The 24,031-nt window shown below is 36.8% G+C and overlaps 3 protein-coding genes across 4 annotated transcripts; 2 read left to right on the top strand and 1 right to left on the bottom strand.

Moving 5' to 3' along the window:
- Positions 673 to 5,665, top strand: LOC18792097 (oligopeptide transporter 2). Its single transcript, XM_007224443.2, has 6 exons — positions 673 to 1,185; positions 1,288 to 1,385; positions 2,679 to 3,242; positions 3,896 to 4,148; positions 4,254 to 4,436; positions 4,913 to 5,665. The coding sequence occupies exons 1-6, from the start codon at positions 673 to 675 to the stop codon at positions 5,528 to 5,530; spliced, it is 2,229 nt and encodes a 742-aa protein (XP_007224505.2). The 3' UTR covers positions 5,531 to 5,665.
- Positions 7,491 to 12,557, top strand: LOC18790914 (oligopeptide transporter 2). Its single transcript, XM_007225148.2, has 6 exons — positions 7,491 to 8,706; positions 8,792 to 8,889; positions 9,954 to 10,517; positions 10,631 to 10,886; positions 11,401 to 11,583; positions 11,807 to 12,557. Exons 1-6 carry the CDS (start codon positions 8,233 to 8,235, stop codon positions 12,419 to 12,421), a joined length of 2,190 nt encoding a protein of 729 aa, XP_007225210.1. The 5' UTR covers positions 7,491 to 8,232; the 3' UTR covers positions 12,422 to 12,557.
- LOC18790756 (pentatricopeptide repeat-containing protein At1g09900) lies at positions 16,085 to 19,459 on the bottom strand. 2 transcript variants are annotated; one of them, XM_020554622.1, is made up of 2 exons: positions 17,248 to 19,325; positions 16,085 to 16,677 (listed from the first exon to the last, which is right to left on the bottom strand). In XM_020554622.1, the coding sequence occupies exon 1, from the start codon at positions 19,120 to 19,122 to the stop codon at positions 17,281 to 17,283; it is 1,842 nt and encodes a 613-aa protein (XP_020410211.1). In that variant the 5' UTR covers positions 19,123 to 19,325; the 3' UTR covers positions 16,085 to 16,677; positions 17,248 to 17,280. The 2 variants fall into 2 exon arrangements, with proteins under 2 accessions (XP_020410211.1, XP_020410210.1); XM_020554621.1 differs by lacking the exon at positions 16,085 to 16,677 and having other exon boundaries at positions 16,913 to 19,133; positions 19,298 to 19,459.

The following is a 24,031-nucleotide window of genomic DNA, read 5'->3' as shown; positions in this document are numbered from 1 at the left end:
CAAAAATAAAGCATGATATTTGCACTAATCAGTCAAGCATAGAGAGATTACATTTCTCAACCGCATTTTAATATTATATGATGTAGCAAGTAATGTGTATAAATCATTCACAAGTAGCAAGTGATGTGTACAAATCATTCATATATAATCAGATTATTTTCAAGAAATATAGGTACGTGAAGCATAAGTTCTGAAGGAACGACTGAAAGAACAAAGATGAGCTTATAAATTTCATTCCTCTGCAGAAAAACCATGCATAAAAATAAATATGAAATAATAATGAGAATTTGTGAACAATCTTTTGTTTTGTTCTACCTCTCAAATTTATATTAGTTTCGTCAAACTCATCTACATGAGTTAAGGTGTTTGTTTGTTTGCTTAGATACCTTAATCATAGATGGAATAATACAGAAAAGTCTACATCAAAAATATCAGTTCATTAATCTTTGCAATCGGCAATATGCTTTCCCTTCCTTCCTTGTCAATTCCGGGAATCCAATTCCAGCTAACCCTACCCCGCCGGCAATCACTTATTACTAAAATGAATGCCATTTCAGTAAATCCAAAACTGCAAAACTGTAAATAAGCAGTGAAAAGGACTTTTAAAACCCCCGACACATTTCATTTCACCATTCAAACCAAACCTCTCCACTATCACTCACTCTTCTCCCCATGGCGGCCACCACCACCACCACCACCCTAGAAATGGAGGCTGCCCCCAACACCAATCTCGACGAGACCGACGATGACTTGTCGCCCATCGAAGAGGTTCGTCTAACGGTATTAAACGAGGACGACACGTCGCTGCCGGTATGGACGTTCCGGATGTGGACAATAGGCCTATTTTCTTGCATCCTCCTCTCCTTCCTCAACACCTTCTTCTCGTTCCGCACGGAGCCGCTCGTGATAACGATGATCTCCGTGCAGGTGGCGAGTCTGCCGATCGGACGGTTCATGGCGCGGACGCTGCCGAGGACCAAGGTTTGGGTTGGCGGGAAGTCGTTCTCGTTGAACCCCGGGGAGTTTAACATAAAAGAGCACGTCCTGATTTCAATATTTGCGAATGCCGGCGCAGGGTTTGGGAGTGGACCGGCTTATGCCGTCGATATCGTGACTATAATCAAAGCTTTTTATGGTCGGAAGATATCGTTCTTCGCCAGTTGGGCACTTGTGATTACTACACAGGTAAGATAACCAGTAATGAACTAATATGCACGTGTTATATGCTAAACGCTCAAGTGTTAACCGGTTAGTTAGTTAATAAAGTTCACGAATTATATATTGCAGGTATTAGGGTATGGATGGGCCGGTATTCTCAGAAAGTACGTGGTGGATCCGGCGGCGATGTGGTGGCCCAGTAGTCTCGTTCAGGTTTCTTTGTTCAGGTAATTTCGTTTCGTAAACTTAAAAAAGCTTACGATGGTATGTATAGTTTCAACTCTCTTTGGGACAGACAACCTTGTTGTGTAGTTCTGTGGATAATTCGGTAGATTTCCTTACAATTTCTGCAAAAACAAAACGAGTTTGTAAATTTGGTACCACATCCATAATATGATATGTAACGAAGAACATTTTGGATCCGAAAAATACGACAACATGAGTCTTGGTAGGAAAGGTCTTTTGCTTTTTAGCTAATGAAGAATAATTGTTAATATTCTACGATACTCAATTATTGTTATGATTGTGACTCTAAGGGCTCGTTTGATAAACCATTTCAAATTTAGATTTTAGTAGTTTTCATTTTTTGTACTAGAGTATATAGGAAAATGAGAGTGAGAATAAGATTGAGAGAGAGGATGAGAGGGAGGAGTAACAAAAGTAAAACAAAATCTTGAAAGTGAAAACAATTCCAAATAGATTTCAGTTTTTAGTTTTTGTTTTCACTTTTGTTACCCCTCCCTCCCATCCTCTCCTATCAAGATTGAGAGGGAAGATGATAGGGAGGAGTAATAAAAGTAAAACAAAATCTTGAAAGTGAAAAACAATTCCAAATAGATTTCAGTTTTTAGTTTTTGTTTTCACTTTTGTTACCCCTCCCTCCCATCCTCTCCTATCATCTTCCCTCTCAATCTCATCTTCACTCTCATTCTCACTTCCATTCTCCCTCCTTTTCCTCTATACTCTAGCACAAAAAATGAAAACTAAAAACTAAAATTGAAATGGTTATCAAATGAGCCCTAAATTAAAAATTAATACGAGTCTTTGTCGAAAAAGACTTTTGTTTTAAGAATTTAATTTGTATTCCATTATCTTGATTAACAATATTATACGGGAATGAATTATATGCCTATAATGCATCTTTCTTCAAATATACACGAATTTTTTCATACAAAATACACAAGAGTAGTTAAAAAGAAGGTATTTATGCTTATAATACACATATTTAATGGCTATCATGCAAAATTTAAAATGAGCACAAGTGCTAAAATAAAATTTGTTCCAACTTATTTTATATATTTTTTTAGGTCTATAAACAAGTTATTTATAAGGACTTGAAACCCATATGCCTTAAACATTTAATCCATGGAAACAAATATATGTCCTGCACTAATGCATGCTTTTTGTTTTTGTTTTTGTTTTTGTTTTTAATTTTATAGAATGGCATGCTCTTTTTTTTTGAGCTTTCAATCAATATTTATCAAATGAACTTGACTTTGGTTTCCCACATATGCATGAAGGGCTCTTCATGAGAACGACAGCAACCGAATGTCCAGAAGCAAGTTCTTTTTGATTGCCCTCATATGCAGCTTCTCTTGGTACGTTATGCCAGGCTACCTCTTCACAACTCTCTCCACAATTTCATGGATCTGTTGGCTCTCTCCAAAGTCAATAACAGCTCAACAAATTGGGTCGGGTTTCCGTGGACTTGGTCTGGGGGCAGTAACCCTAGACTGGTCTGTCATAGCCTCCTACCTTGGCAGCCCTCTGATCAGTCCCTTCTTTGCCATTGCCAACATCGCAGTGGGTTACATTATCACCATGTATGTGATCATTCCAATTGCCTATTGGAAGCTCAATTTGTACAATGCCAGCAATTTCGCAATCTTCTCTTCCCATTTGTTTGATTCCCAGGGCCAAATATATGATGTGAAAGCCATTGTGAATGACAAGTTTGAGATTGACATGCCCTCGTATGAAAAACATGGACTCATAAACTTGAGTGTCTTCTTTTCCCTAACCTATGGCATTGGTTTTGCTGCTGTTATATCAACCCTCACACATGTGGCCCTTTTCCATGGAAGGTTGGTACATAGTTCTTTTCTTTTTTTTTTTCTTTTCAAGGCTTTAAATTTAGTGTTTTTTCCACTAATACTACACAAGTTTCCCCAACTCTCTACCTATATCCCCTTTAGTTGGTAGCGATTATTAGCACTTCAAGAAAGTTATTTTGCACTCATCTATTATATTTCCACACTTCTAAAAACAATAACATGGGAGTGCATGATGACTATTTGGGAATGTCATGATTCCTTTTTTGTTTTTGTTTTCCTATGGGAAGTTTTGTTTTTATCCTCGGATATACAATTACTTTTTTCACTAAACCCAAGTATTTGATCATTTAGTTAGGTACATTATTTTGCATATATATATAGGTGCAAAAGTCGTAAATACATTCATAATATATAAATAGGTCAATCATTGTAGCAATGAAAATGAATGTACCTACGTACCCTTTTGTACCTTCATATATATTCAAAATAATTCACTTAAGAAAAGGACTTGGATCAAAATTTAATTTTAACACTCAACTACTATAACACAAAAATAATAATTTAATGTATGAATGACAATTTTTTGTTTAAGTAAACAAATTTAGTGTTATTAATTATTATTGTGGCACTGATACGAATGATTCTTCTAATTGTGGCACTGATACGAATGATTCTTCTAACAGGGATATATATAAACAATACAAATCTTCACATACTGGAAAGATAGATATACACACCAAATTAATGAGGAAATACAAGGACATACCCAACTGGTGGTTTCATAGTTTGCTTTTTCTGGCGATGGCACTCTCTCTGGCATTGTTCATTTTCCTGAAAAAAGAAGTGCAAATGCCATGGTGGGGACTCATTTTTGCAGCAGGAATTGCATTTGTTTTCACCCTTCCAATTAGCATTATAACTGCCACAACAAATGTGGTAAGTCTTCGACTCTTGAACCATTTTATCTCTTTTTCTTCACACTTGTTGAAGTTTATTGATAATGGCCAGTGATGTTAACACAGCTCATTTTCTATTTTGCAGACACCGGGACTAAATGTCATCACGGAGTACATCATGGGTTTGATATTACCTGGCCAACCGATAACCAATGTATGCTTTAAAACTTATGGGTACATAAGCATGGCACAGGCTATATCCTTTCTTAGTGATTTTAAGTTAGGCCATTACATGAAGATCCCGCCTATATCAATGTTCGTAGTTCAGGTATGCATTTTCATTTCTTCAATTTTGACAATGCACATTTACATTAATTACAACAGAAAAGGGATATGACAACGGCTACTGAACGTTGTGTATCTCTTTTGACAACACATTTGCAGGTGTTATGTGCCTTGATATTGTTAAAAGTCTTATACATTTAACAACGTGCCTTTGATGTTATTGTACATGTCAATGCACGTTGTTCAAACTTATTGACAGCGTTAGAAAACTTATTTAGCCAGAATTAGATTAGCCTGCTTAATGCTGTATTAAATGCATAATGATGAGGAGTGGGTGGCTACTACCATGTACCAATTTACAGTATTTTTGGTAGATTGTTGATATTTTCTCGAAATTATATCCTATATTCAACATGAATGTCAACATAATATCGACCATATATGAACAATGTACCATGTATCATAAATTTGCTTGCTTTAGGTATCTGATAATTTGCTTCTTTTCTGCCATTCCAAAAGTGCATAGGAACTATAGTAGCCGGAACAATCAATATCGGAACGGCATGGTGGTTGTTAGGCAGTGTGGAGAACATATGTAACGTTGAATTACTCCCTAGCAATAGCCCCTGGACTTGTCCTAATCACGGTGTCTTCTTCACTGCATCTGTGATTTGGGGTCTGGTTGGACCGAGACGAATCTTCGGCTCTCTTGGACTCTACTCAGCCCTCAACTGGTTCTTCCTTGTCGGCGCCCTTGGGCCTCTCTTGGTGTGGTCGCTGCACAAAGCTTTTCCCAAGCAGAAATGGATCGCTTATATCAACCTTCCAGTGCTTTTTGGAGCAACGGCTGTGATGCCACCAGCCACAACTGTGAACTTCAACTGCTGGATTGTGATGGGGATAGTTTTCAATTACTTTGTTTTCAGGTACAGAAAGAGGTGGTGGCAGAGGTACAACTATGTTCTCTCGGCTGCCCTAGATGCTGGGTTGGCTTTCATGGGGGTGCTTATATATATGTGTTTGACCATAAACGATATAAGCATATCTTGGTGGGGTACAGAAGACTATGACCACTGTCCATTAGCCACGTGTCCAACAAATAAGGACATAGTGCTTGGTCATGCTTGTGTACTCTGATTAGTTCCCATTTCAAATTAAGCTAGTACATCAGTGTTGATTTGGTTTTTTTTGGAGTTTATTTTCTGCAAAAAGGTTTGTTTGAAAGAAAAGGCATTGTAAATGATAAATATGAATGAAGTTTCATCCGTTGAAGTGTTGTCTTTATAAGGATCTTATAGGTTGGTTGGTCTTTATGATTTAGGAATTTTTATATAGGTTGGTTGGTCTTTATTCACTTAGAGCATTCACAATGGGCTCCCTAAATCACCTCCTTAGCTAAAATTTACAGAGGAATTGTAAAAACCAACTTCCAACCATGCTCCCTATCCAGTTCCTAAAATAGGGAGACATGAGCTTCTAAATCTGAGGAGAGAGAGAATCCGTAGTGATTCTCTATAATTAAATGCTTATATATTTAATATTATTTTAAGTATTTATTTAATGTCAACTATTTTTTATTGTTGCTTTTGTGTCTACATTTTATTAAAAATTGAATTAAAAAATATTAAAAACATTTATGAATCTAAAACTAGGGAGTATGGTTGAGTTGAAATTTTATAGAGAGCTCCTAAAATTGCTTTATAATGTTTTTAGCTAAATTTTAAGTGAAAAAATAGAGAGTATGATTGTGGATGCTCTTATGGGCTATATTTCTCGTTTGGTTTGGCCATATGCTTGGGGATACAAACAAACAATCAAAAGACGAATCTAGGAATTTTTCGTGTTGAGGGCGTAAAGTGTAAGTGCAAAGCATTTAGTTTGAAGAGAAAGATCTTAAATATTAATTAACAAAATGATCCTTCATAGTGGAGCACAAAATAATACAATTCGTATTTGGTAAGGTGGGTGTAGAGTTGGTTTATTTTCTTGTAATTTTTCTTTATTTTATTTTATTTTTGGGACATGAGTACTTAGAGGTTTTTGCGAATCACAATTTGACACATATGCAATAATAATTCATCAAAAACTCAAAAATAAAAAAATTCTACACACATGTCAAACTACCATTGTCAGAAATGTAAGAGTTCCTACTTACAGGGGAAGAAGGGAAATATTATCTTTTGTAAAAGGATAATTGTTATTCCTTATGTTCTTCATCTCCTTTTCCACCCTCTTCCTTTGGTGTGTGTGAAGTTAAAAGACCAAACATTTATTTATTTATTTTTTTTCCTGAAAACTGTATCCAATTCAAACTTTTAATGACTTTTATAGAGTTTAAAAGTCTGGAGGTGTTCAATTTAGACTTTTAAAGAGTATACAAAAGTCAAGTGGTATTCAATTGTGACTTTTAAAAAGTATTTAAAAGTTTGGTGGTATTCAGTTATGACTTTTAAAAAGTATTTAAAAGTTTGGTGGTATCCAAAAAGTTAATGACTTTTAAAAAGCTTATTAAATGAATGACTTTTCTATACTTTTAAGGCTAATTGTTAAGAGCAAAAGTCTTACCAATTTACTAGTGACTTTTATCAACTCTATGAAAGTATTTAAGAATTTGTCATCTCTATGAAAGTCACTCACTTAAAAAAAGTCTTTATAAGTATGAATTGGATACACCCTCCTTAGTTAGCTCTCAACAATTTGGTGGAAGGTCCTAATGGGTGTGGGTGAATAAATGGGGCAAGTGGGTGTAGAGTAGGTTTATTTTCTTGGCTTTTTCTTTTTATGTTACATGATTCCTTGGAGGTCATTTTGTAAAAGGTTATAAAATTATCATTAATAATTTCATTAATGATGGATGAATAAAATATGATAAGTGGCTGAAAATAGAAGCACTCTTCCTAAAGTCAAATTTCACATCTCGACGCGGGTTCTCACAATCAAGCACAATAACACTAAAAAAATACTTTCTATTAATTGTTAGTTACTGCAAATGACAATCAAACACAATCCCATTGACATATGTTTTTTGTTCCCAAAATCAATTTTACAACAACTCATGCCCACTTATATATATATATATATATATATATATATTTCAAAGAGAATGAAATTCAAATGATTAAAAACATGTAACTCTGTAACCGAAGTCCTAATAAATTTGATTAGTTCGATTTCTCCCCTCTTTAATATCGCCCGTATAAAAAAAAATTCACATATGTCAGTCAAATTAGTCAAAAGATTTGTTGCAAGAGATTGAAGTCAGGGAGTCAAGGCATATTCATTTCTGAAGCCATGCATTTGCATTCATCCTTCCCAAATACAAAAACCCAAATAACAAAAACAAAACAAAAAAACCTCGAAGAAGTCCTGCAAGAAACCCATATATTACATATATTATATATATTTTGGATACTGACAATTGTTTTTTCCTTGTTCAAAAAACTCTTTCCAATATTATTACCTGCAAACAAAATTAATGATTCATATAAATCTCAACCCCGAATCAAATATGATTTTGGATTTTTTTCAACATATGGTAATAATAATGCCAGCCAATATCAAATTTGAATCTCAAATTAATTGCTTGGAAAAAAAAAATCAAAAAATTAGTATCTCAAATTAAACCAAACTTCCATTTCTTACAATTCAAGATTAACCAAAGCTGTCAATTAGTAGATAAATACCTAATTAATTAATTAAAACTTACGAAAATTTTTGTTTTTGTTTTTGTTTTTTCTTTTTTAAAACCAAAACCCAACAAACTCTTCTCTTCTGCACTCTGCAACACTGCCACTCACACACACACTCTCTCTCTCTCTCTCTCTCCCTTAGCGCCAGCCATGTCCGCTCCCACTCTGCACTCTCTCCCAGACGACGACGTTTCACCTGTCGAGGAAGTTCGCTTGACGGTCTCGAACGACGACGACCCGACCCTTCCAGTATGGACCTTCCGGATGTGGGCCCTGGGCCTCCTCTCATGCGTCCTCCTCTCCTTCCTCAACACCTTCTTCGCCTACCGCACGGAGCCGCTCGTCATTTCGATGATCTCCGTACAGGTGGCGACGCTCCCGATTGGACGGTTCATGGCGAGGACGCTGCCTACAAAGAAGTTTCGGGTCGGGTTGAGGGAGTTTTCTCTCAACCCGGGTCCGTTTAACATGAAGGAGCACGTGCTGATATCCATATTCGCGAATGCAGGAGCCGGGTTCGGAAGCGGGGCGGCTTATGCAATTAGTATTGTGAACATAATAAAAGCGTTTTATCATAGGAATATCTCATTTTGGGCCAGTTGGATACTTGTTATTACCACGCAGGTAAACTGTAATCATGGTTAATTAATTCGGTGCTAATTTATAATTACTGAGATAATTGATGATAATTAGTGGTGGTTAAGTGCAGGTGTTAGGATACGGGTGGGCAGGAATTTTGCGAAAGTACGTGGTGGATCCGGCTGAGATGTGGTGGCCGAGTAGTCTTGTTCAAGTCTCTTTATTTAGGTAAATAATTCAATTGTGTATAATTGGTGCCTCTAGAATTATTGATAATTTGTGTCGTTTAAAGCCAACCCACCAAATTTATTTTGCCCTTAAGCATGTCATTTTGCTAGGCCACTTTGTTTTGTTTCCTTGACGTTTCAATTCTTGTGAACAATAATGCTAGCGTCATCAATTTAGAGTTTAGGGACCAACTTGGTTACACAATATACGTTACTATGTTGACCCAAAAATATATATATACGTTACTATGGAGTAACGGATAACTTCTAAAGTGGACACTCTCACCCACGCAGAAGTTTTTGTTTTTATTTTCTTGGATAAAAATAGATTGATTTTATTTAATGAAAAAAAAAAATAGCTGACTTATTTTTTTTTTAACGGTCAAATAAACATTTTTTTTGCCCCTCATAATTTTCTAAGAAACATAAAAAGGAAACTTTTTTTTTTGGCTCCACTACCGTTGGATGTGAATTGTCGAAATTATGTGATAATAATTACCTTTTCTTTTTTGTTTTTTGTTTTAGTCTCTACTTGTGAGAGTTAGTAGTATTGTAATTGTAATTTTGGACGATGTATTCCATGTCCGATTTGCTCATGTGTGTGGCTGTTACATTGAAATGCATGTATTTGGTCTTTTAAAGCTACTAGTGAAGATACAAGTTGTGTGATGTCACTGGTGTATCCTCCTATAGCAGGTGTATCCTTTATGGGTATTTGATCTTTGTGCCTAATTATTAAATACAATTATCGTTAATTTTAAAATAAAAATAAAAATGAAGGGGACATAACAATTTTACCCCTTTTTTTACATCAAAATAACACATTCTAATTTCATATTTCTACGCGCCAACAGAAAACCTTTTTTTTTATTCTACAAGATTCATTAGGTCATAATAATCATTTGCAAAAACAAAAAAAAAAGTTCTGATTTATTTAATATTTTATAGCTCTAATTAAACAACCCATTTAACCAACCATGAATATTTCATGCATGCATGCACGTTTATTTTATTTTGTGAACAATTAATTAACAAAGCCTCTAATTTTTCGTTTACAATGTGAAGGGCTCTGCATGAGAAAGACAGCAAGCGAATGTCAAGAGGGAAGTTCTTTCTGATTGCCCTCATCTGCAGCTTCTCCTGGTTCGTCGTCCCAGGCTACCTCTTCCCAACTCTGTCAACAATTTCATGGGTTTGCTGGGTGTACCCAAACTCAGTCACGGCCCAACAAATCGGGTCGGGCATGCGCGGGCTGGGCCTCGGGGCATTTTCACTTGATTGGACCGTTATAGCCTCTTACCTTGGCAGCCCTCTGATCAGCCCCTTCTTTGCCATTGTCAATGTTGCAGCTGGCTATCTTCTGGTTATGTATGTGGGTCTGCCAATTGCTTACTGGGGCGTCAATTTGTACAGTGCCAAGAACTTTCCAATCTTCTCTTCACACTTGTTTGATCACCGTGGCCAGATTTATAACGTTTCGGCCATTGTGAATGACAAGTTCGAAATTGATATGGATTCTTATGACAAACAAGGGCGCATAAATTTGAGTGTTTTCTTTGCCTTGACTTATGGTATTGGTTTTGCGGCCGTTGTATCGACCCTCACGCATGTCGCCCTCTTTAACGGAAGGTAAATCAATTGAGTGTTGCTATTTATACCATCGAAACTAAACTTGTCCCTCCACAAGTTTATTTAATTTATTGTGATTGTTCAAGTTTTGGTATTTGACACTCTTCCAACAGGGAGATATATAAGCAATACCGAAGAGCTTCACACAGTGGAAAGGTAGACATACACACCAGGTTGATGAAGAAATACAAGGACATACCTAAATGGTGGTTTCATCTTATGCTTTTGTTGTCTTTGGTGCTCTCTCTGGCGCTGTGCGTTTTCATGAAAGATGAAGTGCAAATGCCATGGTGGGGACTCATTTTTGCAGCTGGACTTGCATTAATTTTCACCCTTCCAATCAGCATTATAACTGCCACCACAAATCAGGTACCCTCTCAAACTCATAAGTCATTGCATCATGACATTGGAGTACTGCGTGCTATTTGTACAATCTTAACTGACCATTCTATTCGTAACATCCCAACTTACCATATAACGCGCCACCTCTAAATGACAGAAATAATTCGATAGGAAATAAAATTATCTCTATATTACACATGAGGCACTCACTACTAGAAAACCATAATGTTAGTTCAACTTGTTGTGAGCGTTAGTAAAAGTCACAAGTTTTTCGTGGCTAGAATAAGTTTGTCACGGATAAGACACATCTCACGTAATTGTGGTCCTAACTAGGTATTGTCATATAATTTTTCATATTTTTATGTATATCTAGTATGTGGCCTCTAGAGCATTGGGACCCACCCAAGAATTGAAGGCAGAACAATCTGTAAACGAGAACACTTAATATGAATGAATTGGAACTTGTTGCATTTCTTTGGTAACTTAAGATGTAATGTATATCTTTAAGAATTTCTGTTCCTTGCATTTCTATATTTGTCAGTCTCCAGGACTAAACGTCATCACAGAGTACATCATGGGCTTGATATTACCTGGCAAACCAATAGCCAATGTGTGCTTCAAAACCTATGGCTACATAAGCATGTCGCAGGCAATTTCCTTTCTCAATGACTTCAAGCTAGGCCATTACATGAAGATCCCTCCCATATCAATGTTCATAGTCCAGGTATATCTTCTTGTCAATTTGACTTTTACTAATTACTAGGACATGAAACATATAATGTCATAATTAGACATAATTGAATAATTTCAGTCGGAACTGCTATTCGTACTCCAAAATAAAAATAAAAATATGCAGTGTAAGATGACTATTTTAGAGTGCTAATAATTTCCCGTTTCAATTTGTATTGTGTTGCTAATTTGCTCTTAACTGCTTCACAAAATTAAAGTGCATAGGAACATTGATAGCGGGAACAGTCAATCTTGGTGTGGCATGGTGGCTGTTGTCTACCATAGAAAACATATGTCAAGATCAATTGCTCCCTCCCAATAGTCCTTGGACTTGTCCTGGTGATCGTGTGTTCTTTGATGCCTCTGTAATCTGGGGTCTGGTTGGACCAAGAAGAATTTTCGGCTCTCTCGGAAACTACAAAGCCCTCAACTGGTTCTTCCTAATAGGTGCATCGGGGCCCCTCCTGGTGTGGTTGCTGCACAAAGCTTTCCCAAGTAAGAAATGGATCAAGCTGATCAACCTCCCAGTGCTTTTGGGAGCAACAGCTGTAATGCCACCAGCTACAACTGTGAACTTCAACTGTTGGATTGTGGTTGGAGCAATTTTCAACTTCTTTGTTTTCAGATACAGAAAGAAGTGGTGGCAGAGGTACAATTATGTTCTTTCTGCTGCTTTAGATGCTGGAGTGGCTTTCATGGGGGTGCTTTTGTACTTCTCATTGACCATGAATGAGAAAAGCATATCCTGGTGGGGAACAAATGGTGAACACTGTGAGCTAGCTACTTGTCCTACAGCCAAAGGTATAGTTGTTGATGGTTGCCCTTTGTACTAAATCTCATTTCAAAACCTATAATTACTTTAGCATTTTAGAGTTTTTTGTTTTAAGTTTTAAGTATGTTATTTGGAAGAAAGGCATTGTAAATATCAATCAAGTTTCATCTATGTAGTGAAGTTCACAGTTGGAAATTCTTGCATAACAAGATAAACAAAGTTCATTGATCAAAATACACACAGCAGTTACAATGTTAATTCAAATCCTAAAATAAGACTGGATTCTGCAAACTAGTTAAACCATTGAAGCTCTATAATAACCAGCATCAGCACCAGTATTTTGTGTAAGCTTGAAGTTCTGAAGGGGCAGCATCAATCTAGAACGCATTAAAGGCACTTGAATTCATCACATTTTGTAACCAATTATATAGTCTGAATACTCGAACATCCTTTTACTTCTGCAATTTCAATCAAAACTGCTGGCACTTGCATTCATCACAGTTTGTAAGGAAGCACGTATCTTGCGTTTGGACGAAGGAAATGAACTTGAAATTTAGAACAAAGTAAGAATTTCTGTATTGAGATACACCAATTACATTGTTTGGATTCATAAATTAAGAAATTTGAGAAATGTCACCAAACCGCTTAGCCGCCAGGGCTTCTGCTTTCTCTGGTCCAAGATTGGTGTCTCCGGTGGAGTACCATCTTGCAGAGGCATATTAGACCAGTTATGATTTCCTCTATTCAAGTATCAATCAAGGCCAAGCGGATCAATGGGCTCTCCCCCAGTGGGCAAATCTTTACACTTCAATGAAGGATCTTAACATGTATCCTCATCCTCTGAGTTAGGATCTTGCTCTGATCGGTTGACAATTAGACATAATTCCTTTGATCTACTCATGTCAAACATTGCATAATTATTTTTTGAAAATAGCTACATCAGCTATATATGAGAAATCGTTCCAACAATTAACTTCCTTCTTTCTCTACCTTATATCTTCTATAATATCACCAAACCTTTCGTGAATATTTTGGTCGGACTCAAGGTGGGCTTCAAGGGTGAGTCCCTCTTCATCTCCCTCTTTTATTCTTGTGAAGTTTTGACCTTTAGCACATCAACCACTTGAACCTGCAAAGATCCTTCGAAAGTTTTTGTTTTTAAGCTCTAGGATCGTCTCTAAAGTCTTTCGTTGCATGTGAAATAAATTTTTGTTAACTAAGTGCTTAAATGAACCTACGTTTTTTTTTTCGAAAACTCTACCTTTCCCTCACCATGTTTCTTGTAAAACACTTCTCCATCATAATCCACCCTATTAGTAGAATAATCAGTATTTATCTTGAGCAAGTAGACCTTAGATCCAATGACTACATCCCTTGAAATATTGTTATCATATTCCAAAACCATCAAGAGATCAGCATGCATTTCTCAATCGACAACGACAACCTCATCAACATACTCAACCGACAACGACCAACCAGACAGGTTAAAATGCTTGTTGACATTTCTCAAAAACCTCAAAAGATCAGCATATGCATCAGACCATTATAATTAATTAGTACGAAACTAATATACCACCTTTGACAAAACAGGATGCGAAAAAGATCAGTCCCGATGTGATTTTAGTCACAATAGATTATTGCACTCACCTCTTGTCCGAGCAACTCTCTCTCTCTCTCTCTCTCTCTCTCTCTCTCTCTCTCTCTCTCTCTCAAGAAAGGGCTCTTAAACTGCCCATGATATTCTGTACATCATTTTGTCTCGCAATCATATCGGATTGTTTCTGTCTACTGTATCTGGAAGGCAAAAAAGAAACCAAAAAAACTCAACGGTTTTTGGAAATTCTTCTTGCCCCCCATGAGTCTCAAAGCTTCTTCCGCCAATGCCTCTGCTGCTGCTATTTTGAATATCCCCAAGTGGCTGGCTTTATTTGTTTCTTGTTAAGTTCGTTCTCCCTTTCCTGTTTGGTTGCTCCTTTTGGAGCTTTTGTTTCCTTGTTTTTTGGGTTGCCCTTTTGGTACCCAGAAAAGAAAAATAAATATTGAAGCACTAATACCAAGCAACAGCAACAGACATGAAGATAGTCAAAAGATTTGTTGCAAGCTTGCATTCATCCCTAATACAAAATGTCCAAAATATTTTTCCCAAGGGGAAACCTTTAATTCTTTTTATAAATTTTCTTTAACAAAAAATTAATCCATTATTTATACATATATAGTTACAGCATCAGAACATGAACAGATTAATCTCCTTCACTTCCCCAAATAGAAGAAGTTCATAAACTAAGAGTGGAGATAAAATATCAACCAGGTATGGCCACTAATGTATAATCCCATCTTTATTACTTATCTCCATGTGATTTGAATGAAGAGGCAGCATATCTGGCTGAGAAGCTTCGTTGAGAAGAGTCCTCATTCATTTTGTCCCAAGAACCATCATCAAAGTTCTTTTCATAGCTCACACGATCATACCGATAACCTCCCTGATTTCCGACATTTCTCTGCCTTGTGGTTGCCTGTCGTCCGAGTTCTCTTATCCACGGAAGCTTCAACTTTAGACGTCCCCAGCAAGAAAATAAACCTTCCTTTTTATCACTAGGAGGTGGAATTCTATCCATGACTTGTTCTTTTACAGTCACAAGTTCCTGCTTAGTTTTTAAGTTATAAAAGAATTGTAGACTCCCAAAAAGCTGTAGGGTCTCCTCTCCCCGTCTCTGTCTCTCTTTCCCTTTTTCTATTTTTTAAGGATTTTTAGTGTGTGGTAGCTAGAGAAGATGGTGAGCGATCAAAAGGAATAAGGTCTTTGTGTTTTCCAGGGAAAGAAGAAAGTGGTACCAAGAAACTAATTTTGAAGAAGAAAATGAGAAGTGGGAAAGTGAAGGAACAATTTATCTGGCTATATGATTTTAGGAATTTGTTCTGCCAAAGAGAATCTGTGTTCGGATGATGATATGACAGTTTGGCAATGACCTGTGTGATTTATATGGTTGAAGGAACAAACATTAAAATAAATAAAAAATTGTCACGGAGAAGGTAACCGAAAGAATATAATTTCTCTTATCATAAGTGCATGCGTAGTAGTGTATATATAGGAGTAAATTTTCGGCGTGACAGTCTACCCACGTTATAGCATGTATATTTAAATCTACGATACATAAATCATGTCGTTCAATCATATTTTAACACGTAGATTAATATCACCACGTGATAAGGTTTAATGCTTGAATCATGTTAATGCTTGGAGCCGTTCGATTGGTAAGGTTTAAGCATGCATAAGCATTGATGTTTGGACGGTTCCAATAGCATCGATGCTTAAGAAATTTTTAGACTTGGCCTTATCAGTATCAGAAAAAACAAGTTTCTGAGTAGGAAATACTTTTATGCTTCTGAATAAATAAAAGAGAATTTATGTTCTTCTAGTTAGGCTCATCTGAACCTCTTTTAAATAGGGTTTTGTATGGTAATATGTCATTTGTCCTTTTATTTGATGGCGACTAATGATGTATGAGTTTTGAAATTTTATTGATAGAATATCCTATGGATATAAAAAAATTGCATATAATTTAGTCCCGTGGATAAACTACTCAGCTTCATATCATTTGGTCCTGTCATTTCATTCTTGGTGCAGATTGGTTTCAAGATGTGTGAGTGAGAAGGCTCATAAAACCCTTCCAGTTTTCAGGCCAGCTAATCCGCCTAATCTTGTTCCAGCCACCAGACGATTTCAAGGCCTCTAGCCCTTTTAATTACCTCATTCTTGCCAATGGTTCTACCAAACTTTTGGACTTAATACATACATTATAAGCAAAAGATTATTAGTCAGAGTTCAACTCTCATCGTTGTCAAAAGCACATATTATGAAAGTTAGAAAGCTTAAGTCCTCGCCACGGTAAGAGTTTGACTCTCGTCATCACCTTGCCTCTCCAGGTGTCAGTTTTCATTGACCAAAAGATGATTAGTAACTACAATTTTTCATCACCCCAGCTGCATTGGAAGTTAACACTATGCAGTAACGTCACCGCAAAGTGAACGCATCAAATGTCACCTTCGCTCATCAAACATACGTGACATTAACCTAATGTTGCCAAAGCATGTCACGTATCTGCAATATTGTATGGATGATCAGCACCCTAGAAAAGATAACATGGCCTAGGGCAAATGGAAACCACCCCAATTCAGGTAGATGTCAATGACCAGGTAAACTAAGTAGTTTAGTTGACAGATCCATATGAACTACTCGGCACCTCTTCATATCGCTTTTAACTTTTCTGTCTGAAGTAAATCGCCCAATAAGAGCTACTCACAATCAGTCTGCCAATGCTTCACATAACAAGAAGTTAAATAGTCAGAAACTACGCATCAGCTGATTTCTCATACTGTCAATAGCATGACCAATTTGAGCAACATGGAGCAGGGTTTGTAACACAAGCTGACCGAATTTTTGTTTGGCTTCAATTATTTATGTCTTCGGGCAAAATAACAATATAACAGAAGAAAAATGCTAATTCAATGCCATGGGGTTTGTCAAAACAATCACGGTCACCAACACTCTGACTTTAACAAGAGAAAAAATATAATAAAAAGCATCCCAGTATTATGAAAGCACTAGAGATAACTATCACACTATTGCAAGCTACCATAATGAAGGAAACATGAATATTTATATAAAACTGTGATAGTGGACGCTACTGGAGAGACAACCAAGTATTCATCAGTAGTGCAAGAATCAGATCAAACAAATGTGAGGACAAGGTTATATGGCATCTAACAAAATTGATTTTGGATTCCACTCCTCATGGCAGAAAAAGAGTGAGAATTGGACACTGGGAAGTCATTATAATGGGAAATGATGCTGACGAAATCCAAAGGCATAATTTAACAATAACCTACCATCCAAGAGCAAAAGATGAATTGTGTATAAGGCTACATCCTGACTGCCACCTGTTCAGCAGAACTTTTCTTCACAACCCCTCTACAGCACAGTTCGTTCAATAACTCCAACGCCTCTTTTGCTAAGCCTTCATAAGCTATGCCTTCAATGAGAATGGTGTATGTTGCTTCAGTAGGTTTACATCCCTTTGATACCATATAAGCCAGGAAATCGATTGCACGACCAGTTTGCTTAGCCTTGCAAAGCCCCAACATGACGGAGTTGAAAGTAATTGCATTGGGCTTGATACCCGAATCTTCCAAATCATGGACAAACTTAATTGCTTCATCAACCTTTCCTTCTCTACTAAGCCCTCCCACAAGAGAAGAATAAGTAATTATGTCAGGCTTTAGACCCTTTTTGCGCATCTCATCCAAAAGCTCTATGGCACGTTCTGTTTTTCCCACCTTTGAGAGCCCATCAATTACTGTATTGTACGTGATTAGAACAGGAGAGCAACCCTTGCTACTTAGTTGATTGAGTATCCCAACTGCGTTATCAACCTTTCCATCTTTGCACAAGGCTGTGAGCAAAGTATTGTAGGTCACAATGTCGGGATAACAGCCCCGAGAAACCATTATATCCAAATACTCAATTGCCCTATCCATCTTCTTTTCCTTGCAAAATCCATGAAGCAATGGGTTGTAACTCAAGGAATTTGGAGTACAACCGTGCTTAGGCATCTTCTCCAAAATGTCAATTGCTCGACCCAATAAACCCTTCCGGCACAAGAAGTTAATCAAAATATTGAAAGTAACAACACTAGGAGAGCAGCCTCTGTGAACCATGTCAGCTAATAGTTTCTCAGCATCCATCCACCTCCCAGTACTACACATGCTACGCAAAATAATATTGTGGGTAATGACGTTTGGTTGGCAATCAGATGATGGCATTTCATTCAAGAATCTGATTGCTTCATCCAACCTCCCTTCCTTGCAAATACCATTGATAAGAACATTATAAGTTACCACATCAGGCTTGCATCCTTTGCTCCTCATTTCATCCAAAAGCTTCATAGCCTGCTCAACCCCATATTCCTTACAAGTTGCTTCAATCAGTATGGTATATGTAATGACATCCGGATAACACTCCCTTTGCAACTGCCGATCAAGAACTTCCATCGCTTGTGTCAATTTCCCACTATCACACAAAGTACGCAGGATTGTATTATAAGTGACAACATCTGGAGAAACACTCATCCGGTCTAAAACCCTTAAAGCATTATCAATCTCACCAGCTTTGCAGTACCCACTAATCAAAACGTTGTAAGTTATAACATCAAGAATAGCCCCGGACTCTTCTAGAATGTTCATAATCCGTGTCGCCTTCCTTGTCTTTCCACTCTTACAAAACCCACGGATTAAACTTGTGCATGCAATATTATCCGGAATATCGCCACGAAAAACCATGGTCTCAAGAAACTTAAATCCCTCTTCCAATTCCCCATTTCTAACCAGTCTACGGAGCTGATTGTTACTCTCAAATTCCTCAAAACCATTCGAAGAATCCATTTTATTCAAACTCCCATGTGGGGTATTTTCAACATTCTGCAACCTAGCATTGGAACTAAGCGTTTCAACCTTCGACGCAACAAGTACAGGCTTTCGCCTATGTTTCTGGTAACCATCATGTATTCTACATTGAATGCTATCAGACAGAACAAGAAACCGAGTTCTGCAGCCAACAAAGACCCTCACAGAACTGGGTGTGGTGGGACCAACCTTATCACTAACCCTACCCCCAAAAGTACCACTCTTTCTTGTACTGTTCCTATGAACTCTGTGAAATGAGCAAAACCCATCAGGGGTTTGCTTTAAAGGTACCACCATATCCATAACTTCACTTCCTAGTGTACAGAAACCAAAACCCAACACTTAAAATCTCATGCTTAAACGAAAATATAGCAAAGAGGGTAAAAACAAAAACAGATTGCAGACTTGGGTTCGGTGTTTGTAACAGAGAGAAATGATTATAGAGCAGAAGAGATAAAGCTAGAGAGAACAAGCTTACCCCGAGCGTGTTTCCTTCTTTTTTTAAAGTTGAATAAAAGCTATCAAAAGGAAGAACAGGTATCACATAAGAGAAAGCAGAGAGGCTTGAAGACTGAAGAGGCGGTGGTGGGTGACAATGTTCCGCCGTTTTGCTTATCCGCTTTCTGTCGTTTTCTCGCTTCTGCAAATGCAGGGTATATAGCGGAAGAGGCCCCGTACTTTGAAACGTTGAAACTGGGAGGCAAATGAACAGGAGTCCTCAAAGGCAGGCCTGATAATATTTCACATGGCCCAAGTAAAGCTTAGCCCAAACTGAAGGTTTCTAGGGCTTTCTCATCCTTTGGGCCTTGGGCATTAGAGATTTAATTGAAAAACACCCCTCTAAAGAATTACACAATTTCGATAGAAAAAAAACGAATTACACAATTTGATAAATAAAAAATAATACTAACACAAATGACAATTTTTAAATTTTTTAAAAAAAAAATTGATAGCAACGGGCTTGTTGCTTAAGTAGTTCAGAAGAGCATTACTACTACACCCGAAGTCCTAAATTTGCTTGTACAAAAGAAAAAGAAAAAAGACTTTCATGTTAGAGCAGATGAATAGAAGACTTTCATGCTCAAGTGACAACCCATTTGATTTACAGAAGAATGGATGGACTCCTTGGTAACGAAGTTGTCATGCTCATTCTATGGCATGTGAATAGAAGACTTGCATTCCATTATTTGGGAATTCTTGGAAAATGAAAACAAGGAATTTTTTTTCACTTCCACATTTAGTTTATGCAATAATAAAATATGTTTGTTTTACAATAATACCCTCCACATTGCATATTTAAAAGTGGGGGTTCAAATTTAATACAAGGGTAATTTAGAAACAAAAATTGCATGAAATTTAGTAATTGCTACGAAACTATCAATTAAAGTAACAGGAAACCGAACACATTCTTCTCGCCTCTCGTTTGTTAATCAAGCTTCTTCTTCTTCTTTTTTTTATTATTAAAAAAAAAAAAATCTTTTAGGTGTTCATATGAACACACATTATATTTTCACGAATTTTTATTTTAAAATGGTTTACTAAGCAAGAACAATGTTTATTTAACAAAAGTAATCACATAACTAAAAATAATAAGTGTAACATTAAAGGTCCATATGCTTCCTCCAAAGTTTGGACCATCGAAATAATGTTGAAATGGACTTCAAATTTATTAAATTAATGTTACTAAGGTGTATCACTACACGATTTAGGGGCCTTTTTCTTCCGACAGCTGTAAATTAGCTGGGCTGCAGTAAAGGGCAGATTGATGAAATTGTCTCCTTTGTCTGAGTTCAAAAATCAAGCCCCAAAAATGCTTTGAAAGGGCAGTAGAGCCTTAGGAAGCATCTTGGTTACCTTCACTAACCAAAACAATAGCAACTTGCAAATAAATTTTCTAGCTTGACATAAGAAGCTTGTGGCATGAGAGCAAAATTGTCATGAGTTTAGCACTGAAGAGAAAACTAAGTGTTCCTAGGGGAAAGATGGGGTATTAAGGTAAGAGAGAAAGGATTTTGCAAAGAGGTTTGGTTGAGCATGAGGAAAAAGAGAGAAAATTGTGGCTTGAGTGTTTTTCCGGCAGCTTGACAGAGACTCTGTCAAGTGTTAGAACAGCTTGCCAAGAGGGAAAACTAAGGAAAAAGGATGAGCTGAGCACGAAATTGTTGGGTTTTGGGAGTAAGAGAGGAAGCTTGCTCTCTAATGTGGTTGATGCTTGTCGGGTAGAAGATGCCTCTTTTATAGCCGTTGGAAGCTGACATTTTCCAAGAAACCCTAATGGTTTCTATCCAATTTTGCCAAGTCTTTCCCTTCATTTCTCCTCACATCCCTTCAATCATCATATTTTGGTGAAATCTACTTTGCTCCTTTGCACAAAATCATGGATTTTGGGACCTCAAGGTCCTTTTTCCGCAGCTGCCCTGGTGAAGAATTCCTATTTTCAGTCATCCCCCTTCCTTTCTTTCTTTCCTCCTTCCATGGACAGGTCTGACAAGGGAAAGAATTAGGTATGTATGCTGGTTCAAAGGGTGATTTGCTTAAGTATCCCTTAGTTTTTGGATTTTTTTGCTTGAAACTTGTTCCCTTCTGTGTGTTGGAGATTCCAGCAGTCTACAGATGTGAATGGCTTTTGGTTTTGGTCATGATTTTGTCTCCAGCCATGTGCTGGAGACTTTAAGATATTTTATTGGTCAGTTGGGTCATTCTTTAAGGTAATGGGCTAATTCACTAAAAGGATGGGCCAACTTCCCAAAGTGATGTGCCCTTTTTTCTAAGGTAATGGGCTATTTTGGCTGAGGTAATGGGCTATTTTCCATTTCATGCTTACCAACATATTTGGGCCTAAAAAATAGGCTTGGGTTCCGAGACTCCCAAGCAACCCCAGACCTCCATTTCTTGGCCCATCAATGGGCTCATGACAACTTATTACCATTCATGCCACAACCCACTCAAGCAAGCTCCGGGCATTTTAGTGGCTTGTGGCCACTTAGGCTTATAGCGTGGCGTATAGCTTATTTGCTTGGCGTGGCATGTGTGCAAGCATATATGACGAATTTGCGCGTGCCTAAATCGGGTTTCTTCTCGATAAAGTATCGCATTGGACCGAAAATATATTTGAGCCGAACCGTGAATTTTTTGGACCTCAACACACGATCCACAAAATTTTCAGTAGAAAAATGTAAAAATACAAATAAAAAAATAAGCCGCACCTTAAACCTTAATTATATAGCTAGCGATTTAATTTGCTTAAATTCAATATCCTTTATATAGTTGGTGGTCTAATTTTGTAGATGCCCAAAGCTCCTTTTAGGAAGCTATAAGAAGCCTCTCAACACAAGGCGTAACAACTATTCGAATACCATTCACCAATGGAAAATGTATATATATATATATATATACAGTCCCCTTCAGTTGAGGGATCCCTCAACTGAAGCTCACTGTATATATATATATAAAGATTTATTTCAATTTAGAAAAAGATATTCCAAAGGATACAACTTGCAACCTTTTCAACATCCAGAACATCAAGGTTGTCAAATAAGGTCAGAACCTGCACAGCACTTAAGGTATATAGTATATGTGGGTCATGCCCAGTGCACAACACAAAGCTGTATCATCATTGTCTCTACAACTCAAAATCACCATACAAAGTACAAACCCGAGCAAAAGTAATCATATAACTAACTAAAATATTTGTAACATTTCAAAAAATAATGCCATAAAATGCTTGGTACTCCTTATAATATTTAAAGCCTCTTATGCCTGATCGAAATAATGTGGAAAATAAATTTTAAAATTTTAAAATTGATGTCACAGGCATGCCGCTACACGATCCACGAAACTTTCAGTTGAAAAATGAAAAGTACAAATTCAGAAATAAGACGCACCTTAAAACCTAACTTATAACCTTCGGACATCAAATTTCAATTAGCAAAGCCAAAAAACAAACATGATACGCCCAATATCAGATTACAAGTTGGAATTCTGCAGCTCAAATATCTTTGTCCTTTAGCAATACTTTAATAGGAGAAATACGGACATATGACTGGACGAATAACTACGATGCCGACACGTGTCCACGACAGGTGGGTGGGACTTTGTCTTTTTTGTACCTTTTATGCGTTTGTTTATAATTTTCGCTTCCGGATGCTTCGAAACACCAATACAATTAATAAAATCCTATTAGATGGGATTTTCAGGGAACTGATCGCGAGGGTAGCGGGTACGTGTCAGGGTTTTATTCGCCCACGCAGGCATATTTATAATACCATAGTTTTCGTGTGGTCGTAGGTGATTTCCATAGATGTTGTTGCTGTCCCAACACGTGTCCCGAGTCTCGGGACTACAACAAGTTCTTATTATGGGCGCAGTTGGGTTGCCTACACCGTCGACCGAGTGGTTTTGCAAACGGCTCATAAATAGCTGCAGCTCGCCGAGTCGACATGGAGTCATTTTCTATGTCTTGTTTTCTTTTTCTCTTTAATTCCCAATTTTAATATTACAACTGCTGAATTCCTACATACATATTCTGAAAAGGGTTTTGACTGAGCAAAAATTAAAAATTTATGAAAAGAATTTTCTGCGGTTTTGACCCCTAATATTATTTCGTTGTTGTCAATTTACCTCCTAATTAATTGTTTTGATAAATTAAGTACTCAATTTTTTTTTAAAAAATAACCAATTTAGGGCCTACAGTTAGATTTTTAAAGATTTCATTAAATTAAAGGTAAATTCGTAACGCTGCAGAAAATTAAAATTACACCTTATTAAAATATCAAATAATAGTATTAAAAAGTTTATACAAAATATTAAAAATAGAAAAGAAAAAACCCCACCCCCATTAGCCATCCCAACACCTCTATTCTCAATTTTTTTTTAAACCTATAAGAACTTACTAGTTCTTTGACACAAGCTCACGCATGTGCCAATTGGTTTTATTTTTTATTTTATTTTTTATTTTTAGAATTAAGAAAATATAACATGGGTAGTTATGTTCCGTAAAAGTAGGACCTATTATCTGATTTCGTTTTTAATTTTAATTTTTGTAATATAAAAAAAATATGAATTTACCATATTATCTTTATTTAATTACTAATTTAAAATTTTAATGTTTGAATTAACCAAGGGCATTTTCTGGTATTTTGAATGTTTCATCATTCCCTGCCTTTTGCTTTATATATTTAGATAAGTATTCTCCCAAATGCTATCATAAACG

This window comes from Prunus persica, chromosome G1 (assembly GCF_000346465.2).
Source record: "Prunus persica cultivar Lovell chromosome G1, Prunus_persica_NCBIv2, whole genome shotgun sequence".
Classification (NCBI taxonomy): domain Eukaryota; kingdom Viridiplantae; phylum Streptophyta; class Magnoliopsida; order Rosales; family Rosaceae; genus Prunus; species Prunus persica.
The sequence above is the reverse complement of the archived record's forward strand: the minus strand, read 5'-3'. Positions and strand labels throughout refer to the sequence as shown.

What these genes read in the sequence shown, in the direction of transcription:
- LOC18790914 (XM_007225148.2), top strand. Translation starts at nt 8,233, where the DNA reads ATGTCCGCTCCCACTCTGCACTCTCTCCCAGACGACGACGTTTCACCT. An exon ending in GTTCAAGTCTCTTTATTTAG is followed by an intron (nt 8,890 to 9,953) that starts GTAAATAATTCA and finishes TACAATGTGAAG; the next exon opens with GGCTCTGCATGAGAAAGACA. An exon ending in TAACTGCCACCACAAATCAG is followed by an intron (nt 10,887 to 11,400) that starts GTACCCTCTCAA and finishes TATATTTGTCAG; the next exon opens with TCTCCAGGACTAAACGTCAT.
- LOC18792097 (XM_007224443.2), top strand. Translation starts at nt 673, where the DNA reads ATGGCGGCCACCACCACCACCACCACCCTAGAAATGGAGGCTGCCCCC. An exon ending in GTTCAGGTTTCTTTGTTCAG is followed by an intron (nt 1,386 to 2,678) that starts GTAATTTCGTTT and finishes ATATGCATGAAG; the next exon opens with GGCTCTTCATGAGAACGACA. An exon ending in GTGGCCCTTTTCCATGGAAG is followed by an intron (nt 3,243 to 3,895) that starts GTTGGTACATAG and finishes TTCTTCTAACAG; the next exon opens with GGATATATATAAACAATACA.
- LOC18790756 (XM_020554621.1), bottom strand. Translation starts at nt 19,122, where the DNA reads ATGGATATGGTGGTACCTTTAAAGCAAACCCCTGATGGGTTTTGCTCA.